General features: G+C 46.4%; 1 protein-coding gene across 6 annotated transcripts in view; it reads right to left on the bottom strand.

Moving 5' to 3' along the window:
* The window catches only part of LOC139766194 (uncharacterized), a 182,180-nt gene that overhangs the window by 110,950 nt on the left and 49,410 nt on the right, over positions 1–21,820 (bottom strand). For all 6 annotated transcript variants that reach the window (XM_071694475.1, XM_071694473.1, XM_071694476.1 and 3 more), the window contains one exon: positions 19,892–20,084. In XM_071694475.1, the coding sequence (XP_071550576.1) occupies positions 19,892–20,084 (193 nt within the window). The remainder of the gene's footprint in view (positions 1–19,891; positions 20,085–21,820) is intronic.

A 21,820-nucleotide genomic window follows, 5' to 3' on the forward strand; every position in this document is an offset into this window, starting at 1 on the left:
TGAAAGCCGGCAAGGCAGCAGGTTTGGATGGTATTGCAGTGGAATTTATTAAAAAAGGGGGTGACTGTATTATTGACTGGTTGGTAAGGTTATTTAATGTATGTATGACTCATGGTGAGGTGCCTGAGGATTGGCGGAATGCGTGCATAATGCCATTGTACAAAGGCAAAGGGGATAAGAGTGAGTGCTCAAATTTCAGAGGTATAAGTTTGTTGAGTATTCCTGGTAAATTATATGGGAGGGTATTGATTGAGAGGGTGAAGGCATGTACAGAGCATCAGATTGGGGAAGAGCAGTGTGGTTTCAAAAGTGGTAGAGGATGTGTGGATCAGGTGTTTGCTTTGAAGAATGTATGTGAGAAATACTTAGAAAAGCAAATGGATTTGTATGTAGCTTTTATGGATCTGGAGAAGGCATATGATAGAGTTGATAGAGATGCTCTGTGGAAGGTATTAAGAATATATGGTGTGGGAGGCAAGTTGTTAGAAGCAGTGAAAAGTTTTTATCGAGGTTGTAAGGCATGTGTACGTGTAGGAAGAGAGAAAAGTGATTGGTTCTCAGTGAATGTAGGTTTGCGGCAGGGGTGTGTGATGTCTCTATGGTTGTCTAATTTGTTTGTGGATGGGGTTGTTAGGGAGGTGAATGCAAGAGTTTTGGAAAGAGGGGCAAGTATGAAGTCTGTTGTGGATGACAAAGCTTGGAAAGTGAGTCAGTTGTTGTTCGCTGATGATACAGCGCTGGTGGCTGATTCATGTGAGAAACTGCAGAAGCTGGTGACTGACTTTGGTAAAGTGTGTGAAAGAAGAAAGTAAAGAGTAAATGTGAATAAGAGCAAGGTTATTAGGTACAGTAGGGTTGAGGGTCAAGTCAAATGGGAGGTAAGTTTGAATGGAGAAAAACTGGAGGAAGTAAAGTGTTTTAGATATCTGGGAGTGGATCTGGCAGTGGATGGAACCATGAAAGCGGAAGTGGATCATAGGGTGGGGAGGGGGCGAAAATTCTGGGAGCCTTGAAGAATGTGTGGAAGTCGAGAACATTATCTCGGAAAGCAAAAATGGGTATGTTTGAAGGAATAGTGGTTCCAACAATTTTGTATGGTTGCGAGGCGTGGGCTATGGATAGAGTAGTGCGCAGGAGGGTGGATGTGCTGGAAATGAGATGTTTGAGGACAATGTGTGGTGTGAGGTGGTTTGATCGAGTAAGTAACGTAAGGGTAAGAGAGATGTGTGGAAATAAATAGAGCGTGGTTGAGAGAGCAGAAGAGGGTGTTTTGAAATGGTTTGGGCACATGGAGAGAATGAGTGAGGAAAGATTGACCAAGAGGATATATGTGTCGGAGGTGGAGGGAACGAGGAGAAGTGGGAGACACATGTATATACATACGTCCACACACGCAAATATACATACCTACACAGCTTTCCATGGTTTACCCCAGACGCTTCACATGCCCTGATTCAATCCACTGACAGCACGTCAACCCCGGTATACCACTGCGATCCAATTCACTCTATTCCTTGCCCTCCTTTCACCCTCCTGCATGTTCAGGCCCCGATCACAGAAAATCTTTTTCACTCCATCTTTCCACCTCCAATTTGGTCTCCCACTTCTCGTTCCCTCTACCTCCGACACATATATCCTCTTGGTCAATCTTTCCTCACTCATTCTCTCCATGTGCCCAAACCATTTCAAAACACCCTTTTCTGCTCTCTCAACCACGCTCTTTTTATTTCCACACATCTCTCTTACCCTTACGTTACTTACTCGATCAAACCACCTCACACCACACATTGTCCTCAAACATCTCATTTCCAGCACATCCATCCTCCTGCGCACAACTCTATTCATAGCCCACGCCTCGCAACCATACAACATTGTGGAACCACTATTCCTTCAAACATACCCATTTTTGCTTTCCGAGATAATGTTCTTGACTTCCACACATTCTTCAAGGCTCCGCTTCCATGGTTCCATCCGCTGCCAGATCCAATCCCAGATATCTAAAACACTTTACTTCCTCCATATATATATATATATATATATATATATATATATATATATATATATATATATATATATATATATATATATTTATATATATATATATATATCCTCCCCTCCTTGTATTTTTGACTTTCTAAAATGGGAAACAGAAGAAGGAGTCACGCGGGGAATGCTCATCCTCCTCGAAGGCTCAGACTGGGGTGTCTAAATGTGTGTGTATGTAACCAAGATGTGAAAAAAGGAGAGATAGGTAGTATGTTTGAGGAAAGGAACCTGGATGTTTTGGCTCTGAGTGAAACGAAGCTCAAGGGTAAAGGGGAAGAGTGGTTTGGGAATGTCTTGGGAGTAAAGTCAGGGGTTAGTGAGAGGACAAGAGCAAGGGAAGGAGTAGCAGTACTTCTGAAACAGGAGTTGTGGGAGTATGTGATAGAATGTAAGAAAGTAAATTCTCGATTAATATGGGTAAAACTGAAAGTTGATGGAGAGACATGGGTGATTATTGGTGCATATGCACCTGGGATGAGAAGAAAGATCATGAGACAAGTGTTTTGGGAGCAGCTGAATGAGTGTGTTAGTGGTTTTGATGCACGAGACCGGGTTATAAGGATGGGTGATTTGAATGCAAAGGTGAGTAACGTGGCAGTTGAGGGAATAATTGGTATACATGGGGTGTTCAGTGTTGTAAATGGAAATGGTGAAGAGCTTGTAGATTTATGTGCTGAAAAAGGACTGGTGATTGGGAATACCTGGTTTAAAAAGCGAGATATACATAAGTATACGTATGTAAGTAGGAGAGATGGCCAGAGAGCGTTATTGGATTACGTGTTAATTGACAGGCGCGCGAAAGAGAGACTTTTGGATGTTAATGTGCTGAGAGGTGCAACTGGAGGGATGTCTGATCATTATCTTGTGGAGGCTAAGGTGAAGATTTGAATGGGTTTTCAGAAAAGAAGAGTGAATGTTGGGGTGAAGAGGGTGGTGAGAGTAAGTGAGCTTGGGAAGGAGACTTGTGTGAGGAAGTACCAGGAGAGACTGAGTACAGAATGGAAAAAGGTGAGAACAATGGAAGTAAGGGGAGTGGGGGAGGAATGGGATGTATTTAGGGAATCAGTGATGGATTGCGCAAAAGATGCTTGTGGCATGAGAAGAGTGGGAGGTGGGTTGATTAGAAAGGGTAGTGAGTGGTGGGTTGAAGAAGTAAGATTATTAGTGAAAGAGAAGAGAGCGGCATTTGGACGATTTTTGCAGGGAAAAAATGCAATTGAGTGGGAGATGTATAAAAGAAAGAGACAGGAGATCAAGAGAAAGGTGCAAGAGGTGAAAAAGAGGGTAAATGAGAGTTGGGGTGAAAGAGTATCATTAAATTTTAGGGAGAATAAAAAGATGTTCTGGAAGGAGGTTAATAAAGTGCGTAAGACAAGGGAGCAAATGGGAACTTCAGTGAAGGGCGCAAATGGGGAGGTGATAACAAGTAGTGGTGATGTGAGAAGGAGATGGAGTGAGTATTTTGAAGGTTTGTTGAATGTGTTTGATGATAGAGTGGCAGATATAGGGTGTTTTGGTCGAGGTGGTGTGCAAAGTGAGAGGGTTAGGGAAAATGATTTGGTAAACAGAGAAGAGGTAGTAAAAGCTTTGCGGAAGATGAAAGCCGGCAAGGCAGCAGGTTTGGATGGTATTGCAGTGGAATTTATTAAAAAACGGGGTGACTGTATTATTGACTGGTTGGTAAGGTTATTTAATGTATGTATGACTCATGGGGAGGTGCCTGAGGATTGGCGGAATGCGTGCATAGTGCCATTGTACAAAGGCAAAGGGGATAAGAGTGAGTGCTCAAATTACAGAGGTATAAGTTTGTTGAGTATTCCTGGTAAATTATATGGGAGGGTATTGATTGAGAGGGTGAAGGCATGTACAGAGCATCAGATTGGGGAAGAGCAGTGTGGTTTCAGAAGTGGTAGAGGATGTGTGGATCAGGTGTTTGCTTTGAAGAATGTATGTGAGAAATACTTAGAAAAGCAAATGGATTTGTATGTAGCATTTATGGATCTGGAGAAGGCATATGATAGAGTTGATAGAGATGCTCTGTGGAAGGTATTAAGAATATATGGTGTGGGAGGCAAGTTGTTAGAAGCAGTGAAAAGTTTTTATCGAGGATGTAAGGCATATGTACGTGTAGGAAGAGAGGAAAGTGATTGGTTCTCAGTGAATGTAGGTTTGCGGCAGGGGTGTGTGATGTCTCTATGGTTTTTTAATTTGTTTATGGATGGGGTTGTTAGGGAGGTGAATGCAAGAGTTTTGGAAAGAGGGGCAAGTATGAAGTCTGTTGGGGATGAGAGAGCTTGGGAAGTGAGTCAGTTGTTGTTCGCTGATGATACAGCGCTGGTGGCTGATTCATGTGAGAAACTGCAGAAGCTGGTGACTGGCTTTGGTAAAGTGTGTGAAAGAAGAAAGTTAAGAGTAAATGTGAATAAGAGCAAGGTAATTAGGTACAGTAGGGTTGAGGGTCAAGTCAATTGGGAGGTAAGTTTGAATGGAGAAAAACTGGAGGAAGTAAAGAGTTTTAGATATGTGGGAGTGGATCTGGCAGCGGATGGAACCATGGAAGCGGAAGTGGATCATAGGGTGGGGAAGGGGGCGAAAATCTTGGGAGCCTTGAAGAATGTGTGGAAGTCGAGAACATTATCTCGGAAAGCAAAAATGGGTATGTTTGAAGGAATAGTGGTTCCAAAAATGTTGTATGGTTGCGAGGCGTGGGCTATGGATAGAGTTGTGCGCAGGAGGATGGATGTGCTGGAAATGAGATGTTTGAGGACAATGTGTGGTGTGAGGTGGTTTGATCGAGTAAGTAACGTAAGAGTAAGAGAGATGTGTGGAAATAAAAAGAGCGTGGTTGAGAGAGCAGAGGAGGGTGTTTTGAAATGGTTTGGGCACATGGAGAGAATGAGTGAGGAAAGATTGACCAAGAGGATATATGTGTCGGAGGTGGCGGGAACGAGGAGAACTGGGAGACCAAATTGGAGGTGGAAAGATGGAGTGAAAAAGATTTTTTGTGGTCGGGGCCTGAACATGCAGGAGGGTGAAAGGCGGGCAAGGAATAGAGTGAATTCGATCGATGTGGTATACCGGGGTTGACGTGCTGTCAGTGGATTGAATCAGGGTATGTGAAACGTCTGGGGTAAACCATGGAAAGTTGTGTGGGGCCTGGATGTGGAAAGGGAGCTGTGGTTTCGGGCATTATTGCGTGGCAGCTAGAGACTGAGTGTGAACGAATGGGGCCTTTGTTGTCTTTTCCTAGTGCTACGTCGCACACATGAGGGGGGAGGGGGATGGTATTCCCTGAGTGGCGAGGTGGCGATCGGAGTGAATGGGGGCAGACAGTGTGAATTGTGTGCATGGGTATATATGTATGTGTCTGTGTATGTATATATATGTGTACATTGAGATGTATAGGCATGTATATTTGCGTGTGTGGACGTGTGTGTGTATACATTGTGTATGGGGGTGGGTTGGGCCATTTCTTTCGTCTGTTTCCTTGCGCTACCTCGCAAACGCGGGAGATGGCGACAAAATATATATATATATATATATATATATATATATATATATATATATATATATATATATATATATATATATATATATATACACACACATACCCTAGCCCATACCAAATACATTTATCGATCAACTCTAAAAGGGAGGATGAACAGATAGGGACGGCTGTGAGCCAGCCGCCTTACCTGGGACTTGATCACAGGTCTTGGGTATCCCCGTGTAACGAGGTTAACCATTACCCAACCACCACAGGTTATAGTTAAACTCTTGTGACCGTGTGCATGACCGACCCTCATCCATCGTAGCCTCTCTCCCCTTGACAGATAACGTCATGTAGCCAACCTCTCCCCCCAACCCCCCCCCCCACCCCTCCCCTGTGGTCTCCCACACGATGACTGTTTCTCCATGAATGAAGCTGGGGAAGGTGGGGTGTGGGTGGGGGTCAAGGGCTGGGGATGTTGGGGTGGGGGGGTTAATATGGCTGGGTAAGGTGGGGTGGACGGTTTACTAGGGCTGGGGAAGGTGGGGTGAGGGTTTACTAGGGTTGGGGAAGGTGGGGTGGGGGGTTTACTAGGGCTGGGGAAGGTGGGGTGGGGGGTTTACTAGGGCTGGGGAAGTTGGGGTGGGGGGTTTACTAGGGCTGGGGAAGTTGGGGTGGGGGGTTACTAGGGCTGGGGAAGGTGGGGTGGGGGGTTACTAGGGCTGGGGAAGATGGGGTGGGTGGGTACCAGGGCTGGGGAAGGTGGGGTGGGGGGTTACTAGGGCTGGGGAAGGTGGGGTGGGTGGGTACCAGGGCTGGAGAAGGTGGGGTGTGGGGTTACTAGGGCTGGGGAAGGTGGGGTGGGGGGGTACCAGGGCTGGGGAAGGTGGGGTGTGGGGGTAACAGGGCTGGGGAAAGTGGGCTGGGGTGGGGGGGTACCAGGGCTGGAGAAGGTGGGGTGGGGGGTTACTAGGGCTGGGGAAGGTGGGGTGTGGGGGTAACAGGGCTGGGGTGGGGGGTACCAGGGCTGGGGAAAGTGGGCTGGGGTGGGGGGATACCAGGGCTGGGGAAGGTGGGGTGTAGAGGTACCAGGGCTGGGGAAGGTGGGGTAGGGGGGTACCAGGGCTGGGGAAGGTGGGGTGGGTGGGTACCAGGGCTGGGGAAGGTGGGGTGGGGTGGGGGGGTACCAGGGCTGGGGAAGGTGGGGTGGGGGGTTACTAGGGCTGGGGAAGGTGGGGTGTGGGGGTAACAGGGCTAGGGTGGGGGGTACCAGGGCTGGGGAAAGTGGGCTGGGGTGGGGGGATACCAGGGCTGGGGAAGGTGGGGTGTGGGGGTAACAGGGCTGGGGTGGGGGGGTACCAGGGCTGGGGAAAGTGGGCTGGGGTGGGGGGATACCAGGGCTGGGGAAGGTGCGTACCAGGGCTGGGGAAAGTGGGCTGGGGTGTGGGGGGATACCAGGGCTGGGGAAGGTGCGTACCAGGGCTGGGGAAAGTGGGCTGGGGTGTGGGGGGATACCAGGGCTGGGGAAGGTGGGGTGTGGAGGTACCAGGGCTGGGGAAGGTGGGGTAGGGGGGTACCAGGGCTGGGGAAGGTGGGGTGGGTGGGTACCAGGGCTGGGGAATGTGGGCTGGGGTGGGGGGGTACCAGGGCTGGGGAAGGTGGGGTGGGGGGTTACTAGGGCTGGGGAAGGTGGGGTGTGGGGGTAACAGGGCTGGGGTGGGGGGGTGGGGGGTACCAGGGCTGGGGAAGGTGGGATGGGGGGGGATACCAGGGATGGTGATGGAGTGTGATGCAAGAATGTTTCAGATCCCCACACACACATAGTCCACAACCAGCTAACCCTCCAGGGAGTCAGTCAACTGTCAACAATGTTGCCGCGTGAAATGTGGCAGCGAAGCTCGCAAGCTACGATGTGTGTTCCTCTGTAAGAGGCTAGCGAGCCTGCACGTCACTCTCAGACATTATCTGGGCTACATACGACCATCACTTCCCTGACGGAGACATTGCTATTCACGTCACTCACAAACAGGTGACGGGTGTGCTGGCAGGGCACCATGTATGGCACCTGGCATGGGTAACCTCGACGGATAGCAGTCGTATATGGACGAAGCCAACACTGTTTCACGTTTTTATTGGAGGGTAGACACTCCCGGGCTCCTTGTGGTTGAAGACGAGGCGATTACTTCACTCGCTGCAGGTGGTAGGTACACTACTCTCAGTCTGGAGAGACAGTTAGAAATTACATGGTATTTTTCGACCTCATCATGACGCTACCTCACCCGTGTGGCACCGAGTCGACCTCATCATGACGCTACCTCACCCGTGTGGCACCGAGTCGACCTCATCATGACGCTACCTCACCCGTGTGGCACCGAGTCGGTTAACGTTAGCTCGATTTTCGGGGCAAGATCTGACCCTCACGACGAGGTGAGCAGGGTTCAGGTCTCAGAGCAGACATCCCTATAGAAATAATATATAAACTAGTTCTTCAAGCCTCTGTGGTGCATGCTACTACTTTAGCATGAGGCTTTGTGTCCTTGATTCAAAATTCAAGTCTTTCCAATTCAACATAAGGCTTGGGACTTTAATTCATAAGTAGAACTTTCCAATTCAGTGTGAGGTTAAGGCCTTAATTCGAAATAAAAAAAATTTCTTTATCAGCAGTGTCCTTACCTACATAAGGCAGGCATACCCTTCGTGGTTGAAACTACGAAGTGGTGGCGGGTTACATCAACATTAGTCCTCAAGTATAAAATCAGATCTCACCTACTGTAGGCACTGAGAACTTGCCAGCTGGCCATGGAGCGCCACAGCCAGAAAAAGACGAGCGAGCGTTTTTGCTAAGTTGTCACAAGGCTGGGAGTGGCTGGCTGATGGCTCCTGCCCACACCATTCCCCCATTCTACTTCTACTTGTACATCCCTTCGCTGTTGAAGTACGTGGTGTTGCCATTGGCTTGATCCCGGAGGTTTGGCAACATGTTTCTGTGTGTATTTACGCAGGCGACTATATCTACCACTGTAAGGGAACGAGTATGATGGCATTTCAAGAACATTATGCAATCCTTCTGTCATGATCATATGTAACGTAAGAGACCACTTCTCCACGCTTATTGTGGGTGCTTAAAGTCTTACCCTTTATTATTAAAGAACGGCAGACCCTTGTTGCATGAGTCGCACCTCAACAACGCTACGTGCCTCACTTGGCTCCAGGTTTCACATCTTAATATAAGTATTACTAGGCGGACCGTCAGCGCAAATTAAGAATTTATTGCCGCAGCCAAAAGCACGCGTAGATCAGACTTGACTCACTGGCTCTTATAAATCGTAACGTCACGACGGAAGTGGTCACCTGTGTGACCGTCAGGGGGGGAAGGGGGGGGCTTACTTTACGATCACCTCACACTTGCACGGAACATGTCGTACAGCACTGCTTGCGGTGGTGGGCCACATATATATCACAGTCTCTACCTTTAACAACCTTTTCATATATCTCGTACTTGTTTCCCCATCGCTCTATCTCTTTTCTTTTTTTTTTCTTTAACACGTCACTTATCTTCCTAATACGGCCAAATAACCCGGAGAAGCCAGCTCGGTCATGATACACGCTCGCCTTGAATGGACATTTAAATATAATAAAGTTAACGTCAAGGAGAGGGCGCAAGTGTGTGTTCCCAAGGCCCCGGGTAATGATAGCCTGGCTTTAAATCTTAAGAAGCAAGACAGATGCTAGGCTGTCATACACAAGGGTCGTAACGTACGGAACTTAAGGACGCAAGCATTGTGTAACGTTCGTAAATCTTAAAAAAGACCATGACAAATCCTAGGCTGTCATACGCAAGCGTTGTAACGTATTCCTAAGAAAAAAAAGCTAGGATATCATACACAAGGGTCGTAACGTACGTAGTAGTTTTAAGTAACAATGCTAAGCTATCTATTTACACAAGGGTCGAACCGTTCGTAGCCTATATTTACACAAGGGTCGAACCGTTCGTAACCTATACTTACACAAGGGTCGAACCATTCGTAGCCATATTTACACAAGGGTCGAACCGTTCGTAACCTATATTTACACAAGGGTCGAACCGTTCGTAGCCTATATTTACACAAGGGTCGAACCGTTCGTAACCTATACTTACACAAGGGTCGAACCATTCGTAGCCATATTTACACAAGGGTCGAACCGTTCGTAGCCTATATTTACACAAGGGTCGAACCGTTCGTAGCCTATATTTACACAAGGGTCGAACCGTTCGTAACCTATACTTACACAAGGGTCGAACCATTCGTAGCCATATTTACACAAGGGTCGAACCGTTCGTAACCTATATTTACACAAGGGTCGAACCGTTCGTAACCTATATTTACACAAGGGTCGAACCGTTCGTAACCTATATTTACACAAGGGTCGAACCGTTCGTAACCTATATTTACACAAGGGTCGAACCGTTCGTAACCTTTGTTTCCACAAGGGTCGAACCGTTCGTAACCTATATTTACACAAGGGTCGAACCGTTCGTAACCTATATTTACACAAGGGTCGAACAGTTCGTAATCTATATTTACACAAAAAGGGTCGAACCGTTCGTAGCCTATACTTACACAAGGGTCGAACCGTTCGTAACCTATATTTACACAAGGGTCGAACCGTTCGTAACCTTTGTTTCCACAAGGGTCGAACCGTTCGTAACCTATATTTACACAAGGGTCGAACCGTTCGTAACCTTTGTTTCCACAAGGGTCGAACCGTTCGTAACCTATATTTACACAAGGGTCGAACCGTTCGTAACCTATATTTACACAAGGGTCGAACCGTTCGTAACCTATATTTACACAAGGGTCGAACCGTTCGTAACCTATATTTACACAAGGGTCGAACAGTTCGTAATCTATATTTACACAAAAAGGGTCGAACCGTTCGTAGCCTATATTTACAGAATGGTCGAACCGTTCGTAGCCTATATTTACACAAGGGTCGAACCGTTCGTAACCTATATTTACACAAGGGTCGAACCGTTCGTAGCCTATATTTACACAAGGGTCGAACCGTTCGTAACCTATATTTACACAAGGGTCGAACCGTTCGTAGCCTATATTTACACAAGGGTCGAACCGTTCGTAGCCTATATTTACACAAGGGTCGAACCGTTCGTAACCTATATTTACACAAGGGTCGAACCGTTCGTAGCCTATATTTACACAAGGGTCGAACCGTTCGTAACCTATATTTACACAAGGGTCGAACCGTTCGTAGCCTATATTTACACAAGGGTCGAACCGTTCGTAGCCTAGTCGCATAGAAATGCAACGGTTCTCATTTCATATTTTACTTTTGCACCTCCACAATATGGGTATGACCCTGAATCTCGGTATAATATGTCGTGTCATCAACATCTGCCACATTCTGCATGACCACACTCATCACTGGGCAGTTTGCTCGAAATTACAATCGTACACCACAGGCCACCTCGTACAACGGCTCAGCTCACGGTGGCATCGGTTAGAAATGCCACCATATTTTTCTTCTGTACAACGATAAATATGCACATCTGTTTTTAATGTCAAGGAAATAATAGATTTTTTGGGTTTAATATCAGTAAAATAATACGATTTTTGTCTCACTAATCCATCATGGTGACAACGAAAGCATTAGTCATATATATATATATATATATATATATATATATATATATATATATATATATATATATATATAAATTTTTTTCTTTTTTTTCATACGATTCGCCATTTCCCGCATTTGCGAGGTAGCGTTAAGAACAGAGGACTGGGCCTTTGAGGGAATATCCTCACCTGGCCCCCCTTCTCTGTTCCTTCTTTTGGAAAATTGAAAAAAAAAAAAAACGAGAGGGGAGGATTTCCAGCCACCCGCTCCCTCCCCTTTTAGTCGCCTTCTACGACACGCAAGGAATACGTGGGAAGTATTCTTTCTCCTCTATCCCCAGGGATAATATATATATATATATATATATATATATATATATATATATATATATATATATATATATATATATATATATATATATATTTCAATCTATTCGCCATTTCCCGCATCAGCAAGGTAGCATTAAGAACAGAGGACTATATATATATATATATATATATATATATATATATATATATATATATATATATATATATATATATATATATGACTGCTAAATCAGCTTTTATCAGTTTCTTGTTGATATACTCCACTTGTCTCATGATTTTCCTCTGCTGCTCAGGTAGATTACGATGACCAAGGTTCATATCAGGGTTACAACCCTGTGAACACTGGCCACTTTACTGGTAACCTACCCTGACCAGTATAGGGGAATCGTCAGACGAACTGAGAACATCAACAAGAATGTGATGAATGCTGAATTACCACTCATATTTAATGGAATATGTTTTGAGATATCTGCCTCAACACACACACACACACACACACACACACACACACACACACACACACACAAATATGCTTTTACATACTATTAATTTTTACATATGCACATATGGTACATATTTTCACACATATATATTCACTTTTGCAGTTTTTGTATCATTCTATTTACTTTTGTCTTCATTTTGACGACTGCTGTTCATTTTCATTTCTACGGGAAAGATAATTATATCGGATACATCTCGAAAACATGACTTTTTTTTTCGATCACTCCTTTGGCCTTACACTCCATGTTCTTACAATATCTTTGATATCAATTGATTAATAGAAATGATAAATATTGATTTGCAAAGAGTAGTCGGTACTTATGAGAAATTTCGTAAACAAGAAGTATGCGATGGGCATATAGGGAGAGATGAGAGCATATGTATGTGTTCTCAATGAGGTAAAGACGTAGTACAGTCACACCTCAACCCCACCAAGCTCATGCTTTTACTCATCACCCGCCGCCCTCCTCAGCGTGAGAGTGTAATCCTTGAACACTGTGGTACGACACTTTCACACTGTGGTACGACGCTTTCACACTGTGGTACGACACTTTCACACTGTGGTACGACACTTTCAAACTGTGGTACGACACTTTCACACTGTGGTACGACACCTTCACACTGTGGTATGACACTTTCACACCGTGGTACGACACTTTCACACTGTGGTACGACACTTTCACACTGTGGTACGACACTTTCACATTGTGGTGCGACGCTTTCACACTGTGGTACGACACTTTCACACTGGTATGACGCTTTCACACTGTGGTACGACACTTTAACACTGCGGTACGACATTTTCACACTGTGGTACGACACTTTCACACTGTCGTACGACACTTTCACACTGTGGTACGACACTTTCACGCTGTGGTACGACGCTTTCACACCGTGGTATGACACTTTCACTGTGGTACGACACTTTCACACTGTGGTACGACACTTTCACACTGTGGTACGACACTTTCACACTGTGGGACGACGCTTTCACACTGTGGGACGACGCTTTCACACTATGGTACGACACTTTCACACTGTAGTACGACACTTTCACACCATGGTACGACACTTTCACAATGTGGTACGACGCTTTCACACTGTGGTACGACGCTTTCATACTGTGGTACGACACTTTCACACTATGGTACGACGCTTTCACACTGTGGTACGACACTTTCACACTGTGGTACGACGCTTTCACACTGTGGCACGACACTTTCACACTGTGGTACGACACTTTCACACTGTGGTACGACACTTTCACAATGTGGTAGGACGCTTTCACACTGTGGTACGACACTTTCACACTGTGGTACGACGCTTTCACACTGTGGTACGACACTCACACTGTGGTACGACGCTTTCCCACTGTGGTACGACGCTTTCACACTGTGGCAAGACACTTTCACACTGTGGTACGACACATTCACACTATGGTCCGACGCTTTCACACTATGGTACGACGCTTTCACACTGTGGTACGACACTTTCACACTGTGGTACGACGCTTTCACACCGTGGTACGACACTTTCAAACTGTGGTACGACACTTTCACACTGTGGTACGACACTTTCACACTTTGGTACGACACTTTCACACTGTGGTACGACACTTTCACACTGTAGTATGACACTTTCACACTGTGGGACGACACTTTCACACTGGTATGACGCTTTCACACTGTGGTACGACACTTTAACACTGTGGTACGACACTTTTACACTGTGGTACGACACCTTCGCACTGTGATACGACGCTTTCACACTGTGGTACGACCTCTGAGTACTACATAGTGGTATCTGATCTGACCCCTCGACCTATCATCATGGGGCTGACCCTTTACCTGCTATTATGACCCCCACCGTCATAACTGCGTCCTAATGACTCTGCTATTATGACCCCCACCGTCATAACTGCGTCCTAATGACCCTGCTATTATGACCCCCACCGTCATAACTGCGTCCTAATGACCCTGCTATTATGACCCCCACCGTCATAACTGCGTCCTAATGACCCTGCTATTATGACCCCCACCGTCATAACTGCGTCCTAATGACCCTGCTATTACGACCCCCACCGTCATAACTGCGTCCTGATGACCCTGCTATTATGACCCCCACCGTCATAACTGCGTCCTAATGACCCTGCTATTACGACCCCCACCGTCATAACTGCGTCCTGAACGACCCATATGTCGTCATCTCCCTGATCCATCCTGGGGATGACATCTGACCCACCCAGAACCCTCAGTGGTTGCTCAGGGTGTTCGGCCAGACCCACGACCCACGACCCACCCCCACAGAGAGCGTGTGGGTTGATGGTTCTTGGACCATCGGGGTCGTGGCTCCGTCGTGCGGCAGAGATGCGACACAGACTGAAACCATCATGGGACAAGCAGATGCGTGGCACTGACACTGACGTGACCGAGATGAAGAGAGTGAGATCTGGCTCAATATGGGTGGGGTTTAAGACAGAGGCCGGCACGCAAGGCGAACACCTCCCCTCTTACCATAACGGTTACGTACATAATGATGCAGGCCAGTCTTCCTCCTGCTATGAATGGATTCAAATGATTGGCTACTGAATCATCTTTCTAGAAGTTTCTTATTGGTTACTTATGTTGATACACACACACACACACACACACACACACACACACACACACACACACACACACACACACACACACATATATGGAAAGGATCACAATTTTGCGCGTAATCAAGATATTCCTATGAGTCCACGGGGAAAATGAAACACGAAAAGTTCCCAAGTGCACTTACGTGTAATAATCACATCATCAGGGGAGACACAAGAGAGAAATATAACAGTCAGTTGATATACATCGAAGAGACGAAGCTAGGACGCCATTTGTTTCATTTTCCCCGTGGACTCATAGGAACACACACACACACACACACACACACACACACACATACATATATATATATATATATATATATATATATATATATATATATATATATATATATATATATCGTTTTTTTTTTTTTTTTCCAAAAGAAGGAACAGAGAATTGGGCCAGGTGAGGGTATTCCCTCAAAGGCCCAGTCCTCTGTTCTTAATGCTACCTCGCTAACGCGGGAAATGGCGAAGTTTAAAAGAAAGAAAAAAAAAAAAAAAAAAAAATATATATATATATATATATATATATATATATATATATATATATATATATATATATATATATATATATATATATTATCCCTTGGGATTGGGGAGAAAGAATGCTTCCCACGTATTCCCTGCGTGTCGCAGAAGGCGACTAAAAGGGAAGGGAGCGGGAGGCTGAAAATCCTCCCCTCTTGGTTTTTTTTTTTTTTTAAATTTTCCAAAGGAAGGAACAGAGAAGGGGGCCAGGTGAGGATATTCCTTCAAAGTCCAGTCCTATGTTCTTGACGCTACCTCGCTAACGCGGGAAATAGTGAATGGTATGAAAGAAAAAAAAAAAAAAAAAAACTCCCACCTCTCCTCGTTCCCTCCACCTCCGACACATATATCCTCTTGGTCAATCTTTCCTCACTCCTTCTCTCCATGTGACCAAACCATTTCAAAACACCCTCTTCTGCTCTCTCAACCACACATCTCTCTTACCCTTTCATTACTTACTTGATCAAACTACCTCACACCACATATTGTCCTCAAAAATCTCATTTCCAGCACATCCACCCTCCTCTGCACAACTCTGTCTATAGCCCACGCCTGGCAACCATATAACATTGTCGGAACCACTATTCCTTCAAACATACCCATTTTTGCTTTCCGAGATAATGTTCTCGCCTTCCACACATTTTTCAACGCTCCCAGAACTTTCGCCCCCTCCCCCACCCTAAGACTCACTTCCGCTTCCATGGTTTCATCCGCTGCCAAATCCACTCCTAGATATCTAAAACACTTCACTTCCTCCAGTTTTTCTCCATTCAAACTTACCTCCCAATTGACTTGCCCCTCAACCCTACTGTACCTAATAAACCTGCTCTTATTCACATTTACTCTCAGCTTTCTTCTTTCACACACTTTACCAAACTCAGTCACCAGCTTCTGCAGTTTCTCATCCGAATCAGCCACCAGCGCTGTATCATCAGCGAACAACAACTGACTCACTTCCCAAGTTCTCTCATCCACAACAGACTGCATACTTGCCCCTCTCTCCAAAACTCTTCCATTCACCTCCCTAACAACCCCATCCATAAACAAATTAAACAACCATGGAGACATCACGCACCCCTGCCACAAACCAACATTCACTGAGAACCAATCACTTTCCTCTCTTCCTACACGTGCATATGCCTTACATCCTCGATAAAACTTTTCACTGCTTCTAACAACTTGCCTCCCACACCATATATTCTTAATACCTTCCACAGAGCATCTCTATCAACTCTTATCATATGCCTTCTCCAGATTCATAAATGCTACATACAAATCCATTTGCTTTTCTAAGTATTTAACATGCCCTGGTTCAATCAATTGACAGCACGTCGACCCAGATATACCACATCCTTCCAATTCAATCTGTTCCTTGCACACCTTTCAACCTCCTGTGTGTTCAGGCCCCAATTACTCAAAAATTTTTCACTCCATCCTTCAACCTTCAACTTGGTGTCCCGCTTCTCCTTCTTCCCTCCACCTCTGACACATATATCCTCTTTGTCAACCTTTCCTCACTCATTCTTTCCATAAATCCAAACCATTCCAACACACCCTCTCCTGCTCTCTCAATCACACTCTATATATTATCATGTATCTCTCTTGCCCTTTCATTACTTACCCGATCAAACCACCTCACACCACATATTGTCCTCAAACATTTCATTTCCAACACATCCACCCTCCTCCGCACAACCCTATCTATAGCCCATGCCTCCCATCCATATAACATTGTTGGAACCACTATTCCTTCAAACATACCCATTTTTGCTCTCCAAGATAACGTTTTCACACATTTTACATCGCTCCCAGAACCTTCGCCCTCTCTCTCTCTCTCTCTCTCTCTCTCTCTCTCTCTCTCTCTCTCTCTCTCTCTCTCTCTCTCTTCCCCCCCACCCCCACCCCGTGACTCACCTCCGCTTCCATGGTTCCATCCGCTGCTATGTCCACTCCCAGATATCTAAAACACTTCACTTCCTCCAATTTTTCTCCATTCAAACTTATATCCCTAACTAACTTGTCCCTCAACCCTACTAAACCTAATACCCTTGTTCTTTTTCACATTTACTCTCAACGTTCTCCTTTCACACACTTTTCTAAACTCAATCACCAATTTCTGTGGTTTCTCACTCGAATCAGCCACCAGCTCTGTATCATCGGCGAACAACAATTACTTCCCAGGCCCTCTCATCCCCGACAGACTGAATACTCGCCTCTCTCTCTCTCTCTCTCTCTCTCTCTCTCTCTCTCTCTCTCTCTCTCTCTCTCTCTCTCTCTCTCCAAAACTTTTATTTACCTCATTAACCACCCCATTCATAAAGAAATTAAACAACCATGGGGACATCACACACCCCTGCCACAAACTGTCCTTTACTGGAAACCACTCACTCTCCTCTCTTCCTACTCGTACACATGCCTTACACCCTTGATAAAACTTCTCACTGCTTCTAGTAGCTTACCTCCCACACCATATACTCATCAAACCTTCCACAAAGCATTCTCACTACTTCTAGTAGCTTACCTCCCACACCATATACTCATCAAACCTTCCACAAAGCATCTCTATCAACTCTATCATATGCCTTCTCCAGATCCATAAATGCTACATACAAATCCATTTGTTTCTCTAAGTATTTCTCATATATTTTTCAAAGTAAACACCTGATCCACACATGCTCTACCACTTCTAAAACCAAACTGCTCCTTCACAATCTGATGCTCTGTTCATGCCTTCACCCTCTCAATCAATATCCTTCCGTACAATTTTCCAGGAATATTTAACAAACTTATGCTACTGTAGTTCGAACACACCTTTATCCCCCTTTGCCCTTGTACAATGGCAATATGCATACATTCCGCCAATCCTCAGGCACTTCATCATGAGCCATACATACACTGAATATCCTCACCAACCAGTCAACAACAGTCAACCCCTTTTTACTAAATTCTACTGCAGTACCATTCAAACCTGCAGCCTTACCGGATTTCATCTTCCGCAAGGCTTTCACAAACTCCTCTCTCTTCACCAAATCACTCTCCTTGACCCTCTCACTTCGCACACCATCCCCACCAAAACACGCTACTTCTGCCACTTTATCATCAAACATATTCAACTAACCTTCAAAAGACTCACTCCATCACTACCTGTTATCACTTTCCTCCTTCACCGATGTTCCCATTTGTTCTCTTTTCTTACGCATGTTATTTACCTCCTTCCAAAACATATTTATATTCTCCCTAAAGTTTAATGATACTCTCTGATCCCAACTCTCATTTGCCTTCTTTTTTAACATTTGCACCTTCCTCGTGAACTCATGTCGTTTTCTCTTCTATATCTTCCAGTCATTTGCACTCCTTCATAGTAAGTATCGTCCAAACGCCTCTCTTTTCTCTTTCACTAACTACTTCTTCCCTCCCACCACTCATTCCCCTTTCTAATCTATCCACCTCCCACCTTTCTCATGCCATCATTGCTTCCCCAAATACCTCCCATTCCTCACCCACTCCACATTATTTGCTCTCACCTTTTGCCATTCTACACTCAATCCCTCCTGGTATTTCTGCATACACGTCTTCTTTCCAAGCTCACTAACTCTCACTACTCTTGTCTCCCCGACATTTTCTCTTCTCTTTTGAAAACCTCTACAGATCTTCACTTTCGCCTCCACAAGACAGTGATCAGACATCCTACCAACTGCCTCTCTCAGCACATTAATATCCAAAAGTTTCTCTTTTACACGCATATCAATTAATACAAAACCTATTGATGCCCTTTGACCATCTCTCCTATTCACATACTTGTGTATTTCTCTCTTCTTAATGCAGTTATTCCCAATCATCAGTCTTTATTAAGCACACAGATCCACACCAATTATACCCTCAACTGCCACATTACTCACCTTCACATTCAAATCACCCATCACTAATACCCGGTATCGTGCACTAAAACTGCTGACACACTAACTCATCTGCTTCCAAAACACTTGCCTCTCAAGACCTTTCTTTTCGTGACCAGCTGCATAAGCACCAATAATCACCTATCTCTCGCCATCCACTTTCAATTTTACCCACATCAATCTAGAATTTACTTCCTTAGACTCTATCACACACTCCCACAACTCCTGCTTCAGGAGTAGTGCTACTCTTTCCTTAGCTCTTGTCCTTTCACTTTACTCCCAAGACTTTTCCAAACCATTTTTCTCCTTTATCCCTGAGCTTCGTCTTACTCAGAGCCCGAACATCCAGGTTTCTTTCCTCAAACATACTACCTATCTCTCCTTTCTTCTCATCTTGAGCCTTCGAGGAGGATGAGCACCCCCCGCTTGGCTCCTCCTGTTTCCTCTTTCAGAAATTGAAAAACAAGGAGGGGAGGGTTTCCATCCACCCGCTTCCGCCCCCTTTAGTCGCCTTCTACGACACGCGGGGAATACGTGGGAAGTATTCTTTCTCCCTTATCCTCAGTGATGAAATACATACCGGTAACTACGAGGGAAAATAAGTCACAATTAGCTAAGTGCACGTTCATGTATAATCACCTCAGTGTGAGGTGGAATTATACAGGAAAGTGCACTTAGCTCATCGTGTTTCATCATTCCTTGTGGTTATCAGCAAGTCCCACATGTCACTGCCACCTTCCATTGTGAAAGCGACTCGCGACTTGACCTGTTAAGGGTGACCTTTGACCTACCGTCGGGCGTGATTGTGAAAGCGACTCGCGACTTGACCTACCGTCGGGCGTGATGTACTGGGCCTGGTAGTCCCCGGTGGAAGCTGACCTCCGGCGTGGGAAGGCTGGGCGAGGCCGGGGCGGGGCAACCTTACCGGTGGCGGGCAGGGGGCTGACCTTTGACCCTGGCGACGTGGATGGAGGGGCGGCAACCTTGACCGGTGACGGGGCCGGGGGAGCGGGGATGATGGCTGCCTGCCGGAGAAGGAGAAAAAAAAAACCTAAATTGCAGCACCGTAAAACTGGTCAGGTCAGGTCAGGTCAGGTCACAGTCTTGTCCAGGTCGTCTTCCTCCACCGCAAGCAGGATGAGGCAACATAAAGGTTTAGGTACCGGCAGCTGAGGCAACACCATACAGTCTGTCCTGCAGTTGTACACACGAGACCATGGCATACTAGTGTGGACGGATGACAGACAGAGGCAAGCCCGGGGACGTGCAGGAGAGGCAGTGGGCCTCACACACGTCAAGGACATGACGACTGTGGAACGTACTTTCGCCAATAAAGAAAATAATTGGACGAACGAGACGACATTATTAGGTAAGGCAGAAGTAAAGTCAAGGTGAGGGGAAGCTACTGAGAGCCGGGGGTCGTTCATGTCTGGTTGGTCATGTCCAGCGGGGCCTGGCTGCAGGCTGGGTAGACTGGAGGGGGCGCCCCTGGAGGCGATAACAGACCCGCCTGACGTAGGTGAGGGGCTGATGCCAGGCACAGGAGAGTGTGTGCGGTCTCACACGCCCCCAGGGAGGAGCGATGCTGCTGAAATGTGAAACATGCAGGACACTGGATACGATGAATGACAGGTCAGGTTCTGGAGGAGCGAAGCCAAGGGAGGGGAGGAGGAGGAGGAGGAGGAGGGAGGGGAGGACGTGGTCCTCAGGAGTGGAGGAGGAGGAGGGAGGGGAGGACGTGGTCCCCAGGAGTGGAGGAGGAGGGAGGGGAGGACGTGGTCCTCAAGAGTGGAGGAGGAGTAGGAGAGAGGGGAGGACGTGGTCCCCAGGAGTGGAGGAGGGAGGGGAGGACGTGGTCCTCAGGAGTGGAGGAGTAGGAGGGAGGGGACGTGGTCCCCAGGAGTGGAGGAGGAGGAGGGAGGGGAGGACGTGGTCCTCAGGAGTGGAGGAGGAGTAGGAGGGAGGGGAGGACGTGGTCTCCAGGAGTGGAGGAGGAGGAGGAGGGAGGGGAGGACGTGGTCTCCAGGAGTGGAGGAGGAGGGAGGGGAGGACGTGGTCTCCAGGAGTGGAGAAGGAGGAGGAGGAGGGAGGGGCGTTCGATCCATGACACCATGACCACCTGAGTGAGGTGTGGGTATGGAGGCTGGAGGGTGTGCACGAGTGGGGGAGGAGGGTGGTCTCCTGCAGCCACACCTCACTCACTCCAGCACCTCAAAGATGAGCAGCAGCAGCTCACGACTGACCCACTACAGTAGAGGGAACACCACAGGGTAATGCTCCAGTCGAGGGACCACCGACTCTACACTCAGAATTATACAGACAAGACTCAGTTCAAAGTACGTAATGCGCCTCATTAGACACGAGCATCAGCCCTGCTTCTTCACACAGCGTCTGGGTCGTGAGCCGTGCAGCACAAAGCCTCACTCCGTTCTCTCATAAAATCCTACGTGACAGCTTCTCTGAACCCAAGTGTCAGACGCCAGGACCCGCAGCACGCCAAGGCTGACACCAGCCAGCGCCCGGGCGGTCTCTCTCTCTCTCTCTCTCTCTCTCTCTCTCTCTCTCTCTCTCTCTCTCTCTCTCTCTCTCTCTCTCTCTCTCTCTCTCTCTCTCTCACCGTGAACACCACTTAAGCCAAAAAAAAAAATATGTCATGACGTTGATTCCACTTCGGTCAAAGATGACTAACCATAGTCTTCATCGGGGTTCTCCAGGAGGCGTATGTCTATGGTAGTATTAGGTATCTATACACACACACACA

The sequence above is a fragment of the Panulirus ornatus genome, chromosome 57 (genome assembly GCF_036320965.1).
Source record: "Panulirus ornatus isolate Po-2019 chromosome 57, ASM3632096v1, whole genome shotgun sequence".
Taxonomy (NCBI): domain Eukaryota; kingdom Metazoa; phylum Arthropoda; class Malacostraca; order Decapoda; family Palinuridae; genus Panulirus; species Panulirus ornatus.